Consider the following 11,936-nt stretch of genomic DNA (forward strand, 5'->3'; position numbering starts at 1 on the left):
ATACAGGATTGGAACCTTCAGCCCTTTAGTGGTTGCCAATAATACCAACTTTATTGGTGCTGATATTCATTGACCCATACTTTCCTGGATGGATGTGACCACAAGGATTACACTGTATTTATTGGATTAAATGATGGCAAGGTTAAAGAATAAGAGGTTTACGGGCAGAGACGGAGAAGCCTTTTTAGTCTCCATCTCCATCACTTATTTCATTTCTTATCGCTACGAATTTTTTCATTTATTTTTGCAGGGATTAGGGTGTGAAAATTTTGCAAGGATCAAGTTCCCCTAAGATAATTGCGAGTTTTTTTTTACCTTTTTGTATCATTTCATTTTATCAATGAATTTGGTTTGTAAAAAGGGGTTTTTTTTTTTTTTCTTGGATTTTCTTTGGGGCATGGCTTTTGTGATAAGGAAGAGTGTGGATGAAGAATTTCACTCTTTTAGTAGCTTCCCATTTTAGAAAGCATTCAATTTGGTTATTGGTTATTTATTGTCTCGCAGGTGGTTGAGATGGAATTGAAAGCAAACAGTCATTTGGGTGGGACTTAAAATTTAATGTAGTAGGGACAAGGTCTCCTCCTCCCACAGCTAAAGCATTTAAAAATAACAGCCTTATTTGATACAATCTAGAGCTACAAAAATGTGTGGATTGATACAATCTGGAGTTACAAAAATGTGTGGATACCCTTAGATCTTTGAACTTTGAAGTGTATGAAAATTACGTGCCAATGCATGCCTTTCAAATCCTTTATTTTCGAACTACCGATGAACTATACGCTCATTTAGACCACTGATCAATGAAGTTATGGATAGTATTAATTTCATCGAGTTGGAAAAACTAGTATAAATGAACGATAAATAAATAAACTCAAAATCAATGTTACAGCTCTTATAAGACAAAATCAAAGGAAAAAGAGCAAAGAATCGAACTTTAATATAGGAAAAAGAATAGCGTTCTTAGTCTATTCAAACCCAAGAAGGGTGAGAGACTGAACACCTAGACTGCTCTATGGAAACCCAATATACAGGATTTCCATTATCAGTATATCAAACCCCAGGCCATTTGGCTTGAGGCTCTCAGCACAAAAATTAAAGCCTGAACTTCATTCAGCCTTTGCTCTTACATTCTACCAATAGTAAACAAACATGAATCATATATTTGGTGGTAACAATGGGTCGATGAAGGAAAAAACTCAGTATCTTAGTAAAACGGAGAAATTAACCGATTACCAGCTCCTTCAACCTACTCTTCTTTAGAGCGACTGGAGTACTCAGCGCCAGAATCTGTTGAAGTCACTGCTGATGAAGCGGTCGATGCCAAATCGTTGCTAGAGTTGTTCTGAAATCTCTTTGAGACTAATGAGCTGTTGCTCGGAGGATCAGTAGCTGCAGGCCTCTGTTGTCCTTCTTCAGCCAATTTTTGAAGAAGATTCATGACAGTGGGAATGAATGTGGAGGACAATGAAATAAGCCCTGGAAGCTGTTTGTAAATAAAATCAGACGTCAGGTCCCTTTAGTATAACATGCAAGTTAAGAGCCTAATATGGATTGCCAATGGAAACTAAGATTATTCCTTTCTTTCTTTGACAGAAACAAAAATGTGTACTGGAGAAATCTAATGATACAGAAGAACAGACCAAGGGAGCCGAAAAATGCATACATAGGCAATGCTAAAAATAATTCTAAGCAGTGAGTACAGGCACCAGGACTGCTGAAGAACACGGCTCTACACAACATGAATAAGATTTGATACTTACAAGACCATTGCTAAATTGCGCAGAAACATCTAGCTGGACCCACAGGGCCTTGGCGAGTAGATAGAGAACAAATAAGAGACCCACATATAATGGATTTCTGTCAACAAGAGGGATAAACGCGAACTTAGAAACCAGGGCAAGCTCTAGCATTTTATAATGCAGAAAATATCACCACATACCTTAAAAGGGTCATAAATTCATTAAACCCTAGAATCAGCAGTGCAATAATAGCCCATGGCGGGGGCAACCAGTTGTTATTACGTTTGCTGGATTCCTGCAAAGTATAAATAATATTTAAGATAGACTTCAAAAAACAATTATCGCCCAACAAATGAGAAAGATGCAGTATGTGTGCCTTATCAGTATTGATTAACTATTAATACCAACTATATTTGATTTAAAACATAAACAGAACCCAAAACTGAACTGACTATTAAGTGTGATAGACGTGGTAATTAGATTTTCTTTTTCTTTGTAAGAAATATGGCTGTTGATTAGGCTTATGCCATCACAATGAGGCCATGAACCATAAAATCTTGATCCAAAATAGACTTGTACGGGGTTAAACATTACAGGCCAAACTCCAAAATCCTCATAGACTGCATTCTGAAATACCTTAAAATTTCGGTAGCTGACATAATTTGTAAAATTGTCACTGGAAATCAATCAAATATGTAATCTTGTCTTCGCAGTAATTGCAGCAAGATCTACATCCAAACCCACATTTTATCTACACAATCATTCAAATGAATTGAACCCAAATGGACACCAGGGTGGAGCTTAAAGAACCTGCCTGACTGTCCAAAGACTTCTTAAGCCTATCTTTGACGATTCACAATTTTAATACTTGAGGATTTAGAATTAAGATTCAATCAACCTTTACTTAATATAACCACAATCCAGAACAAAAATTCCCACAGCATTTTCCCTCAGTGCCCAAAAAGTTAATAGCAAAAAAAGAAACAAGGTTTTTATCACAATGATAGCACGCTTTTTTTTAGAGGGAAAACAAGTGTACGTGCTAACTAGTAACAAGAAATAAAGCGGATATGGCTAAAAGTTCTGAGCACATCATAGAATCCCAAGAAAAAAAAAGAGTTCATGAAATGTCTCATTTGTTAAACAAATCATTTTTTTTCAGGTTAATCAGTTGAGAAGTTTCATTAATACCTGTGCAGCAATGGCCTGAGAGACAGTGTATTCTGTCTCCGTCTTGAATTGCCTCCATATAGATTTGCACTGAACAGGGCTAATCAACGTTTGTGATGCTGGAACCTGTAACCAGAAATCAACATAAAAAACACCATATGGGGACAATACAAAGGCTTGTCTGAACACAGGAGAGGAAAACACTGTTCCACTGATCACTCCAGAGCAAGACAATGACTCCTGGTAGAGAACTTGCTAAAGATTGATAGTTCTTTGGTAATTTCTACTGCCTCCCAAAGGGCCAGAGAACCATTTTTAGTTTGATCATCTATATGCAACTATAAATTTCAAGAGATAGAAACAAGGGAGAAAAAGCAGGACTCCAAAATACTTGCATTTTCCCATGAGCTTGAGGCGAGAGGGTCAGTTGCCATAATGCTCCTATCTTTTGTGTTGCTATTGTTTGGGACATTCATCAAGGTAGATGATAGAGTTTTGTCTATCTCGCCAGAACCATCATCATCATTCAAACGTAAAGCAGCCATAACAGATAGTATCTTCAGGGACTACAGCATACAAACATATAAATGAAATATATAATAGAAATAAAAAGCATAGATATAAAGATGTAATAATAATAGGAAAAAGGGAAACAAAGACTAATCATAAACAGTGCCGTACAGAAGAACGAGCGGTTTTGGTGATTGCTCGGATATCTTCATTCCCAGTCCATACACGGGGCATTGAATCCGAATCATGGCTAAACAAAATAGAGAACCTGTATGCAATATTAAATAATATCATCAGTAATGTATACCACCAACGAAGAAGGTGCAAACTACATGCATCCATGAAAAAGTTGATACCTATCCTTCATACGAATCAGGACCCTTCCAGCTTCTTCCCTTGTTTTTGATTCAACTACACCTCTAGCATAATCCTTAAGACTGGTAATCATTTTTTCCTTAGTTTTTTCATCCATATCATAGCCGACCAGTCCTTTAGACAGCCCAGAGATGGCGGACTCAGTCTCTCGTTGAAGAAGTTTTCTTATAGCCGGCCATGTCTCATTATTAGCTCCATCTAGCAGAGCTTCTACAGGTCCTGCCAATGCCTCCTTCAGTTTTTCCTGCAATCATTGTTATCCTTGTCAGCAACGCTCACAAGGCAATTATATGGGAGTCATCCAAATGCTACAAAAGCTCCACAAAACCTAAACAATGACTCCTGAGAGAAAATTTAGCACTCAATGAATGCCTTCGAACATGACCTAGATTAAAAGTCCAGTATCAGAGCCATAAACAAGACTTTACCTCTAATTTTGCAGAAAGTTCAGATAATTTATCAGCACGTATAGTTGCAATGTGTGCATCGATATCACGTCGAAGTTTATCCCTTATTTTAGAAGTGTCCCAGTCTGCCTGCTCAATTATAGCACCTGCAGAGATACAAGTCAGCGTGGATTACAGAGTGACAAACAAAACCCATTCTAATCTGAGAAAGAATGGGAACACTTCAGTAAATTGAAAACATTTTACACCATATGAGATTAGAAGCAGTTGCCTATTTAACTGTCCTTCACATACAAACGGGACAGAAGGGAAACAACCCAACTAGAAGCTCAGAGTCTTTTTAAATTCAACTTACCAGCACATTCACCATCAAAAACAGCCATATAGGTTTGAGCACAATTAGAGGCAGCCGAAGAAAACCCTTCCCCTTCATTCAAAGCTTTGTCAAATGCCTCCTTGAATTTATCAAATGTACCAGACCTTATGTGGCCCAACAGAGATTGGAAGGCTGATTGAACAAGCTAGTTGATGAGGGAAAACATGTCACAATAGGTTATCAAGATTATACATCCGAAGCGGATGTTAGTGTGAATAGTAATTGTACATTAAAGAAAAAAAAAAAGGTATTCAAGTTCAATGCAGCAGGAAGATCCTCTTGAAGGAACCTTCTGGAGGTGACTTCCAGAGAATAAATCAGTGCTCAAAACCATTTGCAGGAGTAAATAGGAAATAGCTTATATCAAATCTTTTAATTTCTCATAAATTATGCAGTTGCTTTCAGATAAAAAAAAATACAGTAGAATTATTACTTGCAACAACTTTTCTTGAAGTTGTTGTCTCTTCCCAGATCTCACACTTTCGTCAAAAAATGTGGCTTCTGCATCATACCTAAATCATCAAATTACAAAAGAAACTCGTGATGAATAAACTAACATAGCAATGTTCAATAGAATAAAAAAAAAGTAACCATGTCAGTTTTTGATATTTCAACATCTCTACTAAGCTGCCAAAAAGGAATGCCAAAAGGCTACTTCACATGTTTAAACTTAGATCATGATTACTGTTGCCACTGTTCGTTAATAATGCAAACTATAAGCGATTGAGATACATACATATTAACTAATATTCAATAAAATCAACAAGTGGAAATGAAGATTTTCATTTTTCATCATCTAGGCATCTTCTTGTTGGGACTTTAAGTACTTGCCACTATTAAATTCTACTTAGTACTCGTACTAGAATTTCCAAGAGAGAAGATATTCACTTCTAAAGCCAAGATCGTTTGAAAAACTACCACTAAGGAACCCTAACAATCATGCATGGAACAGTCCCTTGTGACAATCCTAGTCCATCAGAAAAACAATCATTTTATGAACATGACAAGGAATAAAGAAAAATTCTAGATGATGATGAAACAATGAGCGCAAAAGTGCCATGGAAACCTCCTGTTTACATGACCTTGCCCAACTTTACTCAAATCCGTCAACGCTAACGCGAACAGAATAAATGTGTAAAGTTACTAGTGTTCACTTGAGTGCATCCTGAATAGCATCAAGACAGGTGTTAAACATAAGCACTACTTACTCTGATAAACAAGTATTAATTATTGCACTTAGCTTCTTTCCAAAACCTTGAACCGGGCCTGATTGTACTGCTTCTTCCAAACTCAACCAGTCCTGATCGAATAAAATAAATTAATTTTATGGCATGTTTTGACTACAGGATATATTAGAAATGAGAAAAAAATAGACAAGGATAAAATTAAACGCTTGGGTAAAAAACCTCATTTGTCGCAAGCCAAGCAAACTTCTCACTGGCAATTTCTTCACAGCGAACAGTAGCCACCATAACCTGCAGATATGCCAGGGATAAGTTGACATTTGGCTATATAACTCCGAACATGAATTTGGTCACTGTTATACCTTATGGGCTGGAAGGTCAAGATCCTTGTTCTCCTTGATAACTTTCCAGATTTGCTGTGCGCTAAAAGAAAATCCTGAAGCTGGAACAACTCCCCTGCGATCTCCAGCAAGTCCTCCAGGGGCAATAGAATGGAAGAATCTCTGTCTCAAATTTGCCACCTGATTTGAAACACAATAGTTCATAAAATATGCAACAACATTGATCTAGGAAAATACGATGCTCTGACCACCGTATAACATTTCTTTATAGAACAAGAAGACAAAAAACTCAATACTATGAGAAGTATGTAAAAGAAAGAAGAAAATTGTGGGATTCACTAATATAATTCCTTTGAACAACAATAACATGTGAAGGCAAACATATGAACGAGAAAAGCCAAAATAAATATAATCAAAGAACCCCTATCCCGACAGCCACCATAAAATAAAATGTCCTCAGTTCTATTTTTGAGTTGGGGGGGTACGAAATAGAATAATTTTCATATTGTGTGCAGAGGGTCAATAGAGAGTTTCACAAAATCCATATACCTGTTCTCTGAATTGCTCTTCCTTTTCTTCAAAACTAGATAAAGCAACAACTTCAACCTGATGATTCAAAAGAAATCAATATCGATTACCAAAGAATTCTACTTCCCCTACAGAAAATCCATTTGAAATAGAGAAAATGAGGACTCACGTTAAAAAAATCGCTTAGTGGAGTATCTTTGTGGGCCTGTGGCTTAGGAACAGAGTCCCATATCTGCAATCAAAATAGAGGTGGAGAAAATGCAAATGAGAATAAAATAATAACACTTTTTGGGCATCGCAATGATTAAGAAAGCACCAATAATTTACCTTCTGTACATCCTCTCTAAGAACAGGCTCTAAATTTTCCAGTGGTGTCTATATGCAGAAAAAATGAACAATCAACAAAGACTGTAAGAGAAGTTATGATCTTGCAACAAAAGGTTCTTCAACAACCACTAGGAAAAACTAAATTAACACTGCAACAGGTGAAAATATAAACAGACCCTTGTTTTATCACGTATGACGAACACTAACGTTGTTTTACGTGGACTGAACAATCTCATCATGACCTGCATACCATAGAATTGGAAAATTATTAAACTATTATTATAGAAGATACACCATGACCCACGTACAACCAGATTAAAGGAAATACCTGAAATACAGTTTTGAGGAGAGGCTTATTAGCAGCCTGCTCACGGCCAATATCATGACACCACCTAATCAAATAATAACTTTTCAAACTAGATTACGTGGAAACAAGAAATATTAAAAAAAAGAGCATACGGGAATACATATTAGAAGATAAAACGAGAATCCAAATAAAAAAAACTGAAGAAAACTCACATGTTTATTAGCACTATATCTGACACAGCAAGGGCAAAGAGGGCACTTTGCTTCTCAAATGCAGTGTCATCCTAATAAAGAGCGTGACAAAACCACATTAAGAAACAACCAACAATATATCTACCTAATTATGATACAAATGAAGACAATACTTAATGGCAATTGAGAAAATCTACAATTCAAACTCATTCGGTTTTCACAGGGAACTTGATTTTTTTTTAATTATTAAAAAAAAAAACCCTTATGTTTCATTGATCTATATGAAAAAAGAGGTGGGGGGACTAAAAAAGATACAAGTGGACGGGGGCTTGTGGCACAATATATCTACAAATCAAATTTCCTTGAGAGAAGGCTGAAGGTGTTGCAAAATATTTAGTGAAATAACCCCATCTAGAAACCAGGAAACAATCTATATCTACAACCTCTTAATCCAAATACCACAACTCCACCTTTCTTAGTGAGAAATATTGTAAACTTTCAAGAATCCACGAGTAAGAAAAGTGTGTCCTTGGTTACCACATTCATAGTTATTTACACAGAGGGCATACAAACGAGGAAAAAGACAAAAGTCAGATTTCTTTCTTTGAACCCAGCCTAGACTAGGGTATTGACCCTGCCATTAAAAGACAGATATGAAGAGTCTTGAGATTCTAGAAGGCTCCTAATTCCAGATTCACTCAGATAGGCACCTAAGAATCACCTCAGGTTGAGTTTCGTCAAACAACTGAACATAAATTGTAAGAACAACCCAGAGCTTTTCGAAGTTCAGATAACAGAATCTTCATCTAAATGATACTAAAGTCTAAAAACCCCTTTATCTTTGATGAGTTTTTCAAACTTGGAAAGGAGTAACGACGCTCTTTTAAACAAAAAAAGATCTTTGATCTCTACAAAAAGAGGCGTGTGAAAATAGTGAACTCAAAGTATTGACAAACACTTAATGGTCATTTCAAAAAATAAAAAGAACAACTAAAAGAAGCGTATAAGTCTCAATAATAACCCAAAAAAAAACATAGAAATGCACCTCTCCTCGCTCTCTTCCATCAGTTCCCTCCAAATCCATTACAAGCGTACAAGGCTCAATGCCAGCACATCTAGCCAACCATATACCTTTAGTTGTTTGAGACCTAGAAAAAGACAGATCAATTTGCACTTTTCAGTCACCAAGCCTGAATAAACTAAAGACAAAAGGGTAATTTCTTATCTACAAAAACCGAAAACATAAGGAGACGACAATAACTTACCTCCCTATAAAAGCATTCATCTCTTTAAAGTTGGTCGCAAACAGATTATTTAGCAGCGTACTCTTCCCTAATCAGATTATATAATAAAAATAATAAGAAAAGTAATTTCGCAAGAGACTATGAACCAGCAGGAAAGATAATCTGATACAAAACAGTTCAAATATCCAAATGAAAAGAAGAAGAAATATAATGTTTGAATAATTAAATTGAACTTCACAGTTAAAATACAGAGGCAGAACGCCAAGTTCTTAAACAGATTAATTAAAGTATCAGTACTCAGCAGGAAGCTTGAACTTATATTCATTGTTTTAATACGACAAGCTTTTGAAAGCAGACTACTTACCACTACTTTGAGGGCCCATAATGGATACTACAGCATATGAAAGTCCACATTCCCCCAATTTCACAAATTTGATAAAGTTGTCGATTCCGTCGACGTTGAATACACCATCTCCATCTATAAGCTGAACAGAGCAACATTCATCGCTCTTGGCTGCCAGAAGAGGATAATCTTTGCTTCTTAGAACCTCGTAATTGTAGAAATTGAAAAACAAAAAAGGATAATAAATCAAGCAAGTAAAACCCGCAAACTAAATTGTGGCGTTGTGATATCACAGCGATAGGCAAAATAAAACTCTTAAAAGTAATCCAATATAAGAGTGGTCCTGTCTAGCTTTGACATGAGATGAAAATAGTGCTCTCTGATTTCTAGAAGAAGCCCAGCAAAACTGATACATAATCTCTTTGTATATGCGACAAGAAGAAACATGGAAATTCTTTACTCAATAAATTTTAAAAAGTTAGTCCCGAACACTATAATTCAGCAATAACTGTGATGGCAGCATCAATACAAGCTGAATCGAGAGAACTCGCTAGCCAGAAACACCCAAGATCCATAAATGCCATTAGCCAGGGTACGAACTTGATCAAAAAGAAAATCCAAAAGCACAAACATTTCATTCTAGAACCATTCTACACCCTTAGAGACGAAATGGTGAATATAATTCAGCGATCTAATACTCTCGAATAGCGTGATTATGAATTCAGCGCTAATACTCCCAAATAGAGTGATCATTCCTAACAGATTTGGAGAAAATCTATCACGCCCTAATCAAGGTAGCTCAAATCCTTTTATTTAGCAATAAACAACTATTAAAGGGTAATGTATAATCAAGAAAATCCAAGAGCACAAACATTTCATTCTAGAACCATTCTACATCCTTTGAGACGAAATGGTGAATATAATTCATCGATCTAATACTCTCGAATAGCATGATCATGAATTCAGCGATCTAATACGCCCGAATAGAGTGATCATTCATAACAGATTTGGAGAAAATCTATCACGCCTAATCAAGGCAGCTCAAATCCTTTTATTGGCAATAAACAACTATTAAAGGGTAATGTATAATCAAACTATACCGAGACGTTACATCTCGCGCCCAATCGAATTGGAAAAAACAAAATTAAATACACTAAGGATGCTTCAACGTAACGCAAATCAAACAAAACGTACAAACTAAGCTGAACGAAATAAAGATGGAACATCGATACGAAAATTACACAAACTGGTAAAGATCAAAACAAAAACAAAAAACGTACCCATTTGAAGGAAGGGAGAAGCTGATGCAAATTGGAAGCTGGAGAGAGGCAGAGACTCCGTGAGATCGATTGAACACAGAGAAAAAACAAAAAAGACAGATCTCAGACAAATGAAGGGGGTCTAACCTATTCCAAACTCGATGATGGAGATGGGAGCTGCTTCGAAATGCAGGTTTGAGTGTCTCTGTTGATCGTTCCGATTTCCAAAATGCGGAAAGCCCGAGTGGTGTGGACGATGATAAATATTTGAAGGGCGGGAGTATAATTACGAGAAAATCGGAGGATTGCCTCTTCAAATAAAGGAAGTTGAAAAAAAAAATAAAAAATAAAAAAATCACTTTAATGCCACGTCGGTAATTCTCTCCTTCAATGGACGTTGTCAAATTTCTTTATGCTGTTTTTTGGTTTTTTTTAATTAGTTCGTTCTTCAAATAGGAAGTTGAGTAGACCTGACCGTAGACAAATCCTCCTCTCTTTTTTTCTTTTTTATTTTCTTTCTCAATAATTTGAGGAGTTAGCTCATCCTTGCCCAGATCACGACCCTTGATTACGGTCGTTGTAGCACGTCAATTTCTTTTCTACGTTTAATATCATAGTTCATATGTCACTTGAGGTGATTCATTTTGGTGGACAAAATATTGTGACCTGCACCCGAGACAATGATCTTTATTTATTTTGAATATTGCTATTCCAAAAATTCATTCACCATAAGTATAAGTGTTGTCAAATGAAGATGTCTCAACCCTCGATTGAGTGCCTAAGTGGTGGCTGTTATTACGGTCGTGTTTGTCAAAGGCATATTGTTTGTGGTCGAGTGTTGGATGTCATGGTCATACTTGTCTAGGAGTGTGTTACTTGTGGTTGTATGCTCGTTCCAAACCCATGTTATTTGCTTTCATGTTAGTTAGATCTTTATTATTTCTGTTATGTCAATCAGGGGGTGTGTGGTTGTTTGATGTCTACACCTGCCAAGGCTAAAATGTCTCGAAATATGACTAGTTGTCAATTCTTCCTATTTGGGTTATGCACTATCAAAACTGTGGTTGTTTTTTATTTGTTCGCTAGTCTCTAACATTGATTTCCTAAATCAATTTTCTAATGTTTCTCTAACAATGTCAGAAGCTGGAGTATAAGTCACCCAGCCATTGAATCTTTCGCCCCTTGCTCATAGGTACCCAACTAGAAGTCAGTAGTTCATAAAACTATCGTACTAGAGAGCCCTTCAACACAAATGAGAAACAAATGAAGGGATAGAGGATCTCTCCGCCTAGTGACATGGTCATGCTTGTCCAAGACGTGTTGTCTATGGCTACGTGTCGGATGTCTCGTTCATGCTTGTCCAGGATGTGTTGTCCATGGTCGCATGCCCCTTCCAAACTCATTTTACATGCTTTCATGTATAGTTAGGTCTTTATTATTCTTGTTGGGTTAGTACAAGGGTGTATGACTATTTACCAAAATCATGTTACATTCGTCAAGACTAAAATGTCCAAAAATGTAATATAGGGGGATATGACTAGTAGTCAATTCTTCCTATTCGGGTTATATGCTATCAAAGTTATGGTTGTTGCTTGTTTGTTTTTAGCCTATAACATTGCTTTCTTATAAATTAAT

The 11,936-nt window shown here is 36.4% G+C and overlaps 1 protein-coding gene across 2 annotated transcripts; it reads right to left on the reverse strand.

Annotated features, from left to right (window-relative positions):
• Window positions 1–862: 862 nt before the first annotated feature.
• Window positions 863–10,592, reverse strand: LOC111464506 (protein ROOT HAIR DEFECTIVE 3 homolog 1-like). Of its 2 annotated transcripts, XM_023108733.1 has the most exons (24): window positions 10,449–10,592; window positions 10,323–10,360; window positions 9,064–9,213; window positions 8,721–8,787; window positions 8,501–8,603; window positions 7,477–7,547; window positions 7,286–7,349; window positions 7,134–7,199; window positions 6,958–7,005; window positions 6,800–6,862; window positions 6,652–6,708; window positions 6,124–6,282; window positions 5,984–6,052; window positions 5,786–5,877; window positions 5,011–5,089; window positions 4,557–4,722; window positions 4,223–4,347; window positions 3,776–4,038; window positions 3,591–3,687; window positions 3,305–3,475; window positions 2,931–3,035; window positions 1,940–2,034; window positions 1,761–1,857; window positions 863–1,483 (listed from the first exon to the last, which is right to left on the reverse strand). In XM_023108733.1, the coding sequence occupies exons 2-24, from the start codon at window positions 10,324–10,326 to the stop codon at window positions 1,247–1,249; spliced, it is 2,448 nt and encodes an 815-aa protein (XP_022964501.1). In that variant the 5' UTR covers window positions 10,327–10,360; window positions 10,449–10,592; the 3' UTR covers window positions 863–1,246. The 2 variants fall into 2 exon arrangements, with proteins under 2 accessions (XP_022964501.1, XP_022964499.1); XM_023108731.1 differs by lacking the exons at window positions 10,323–10,360; window positions 10,449–10,592 and adding an exon at window positions 9,915–10,296.
• Window positions 10,593–11,936: the final 1,344 nt, after the last annotated feature.

Source organism: Cucurbita moschata, unplaced genomic scaffold (genome assembly GCF_002738365.1).
Source record: "Cucurbita moschata cultivar Rifu unplaced genomic scaffold, Cmos_1.0 Cmo_Scf00030, whole genome shotgun sequence".
Lineage (NCBI taxonomy): Eukaryota > Viridiplantae > Streptophyta > Magnoliopsida > Cucurbitales > Cucurbitaceae > Cucurbita > Cucurbita moschata.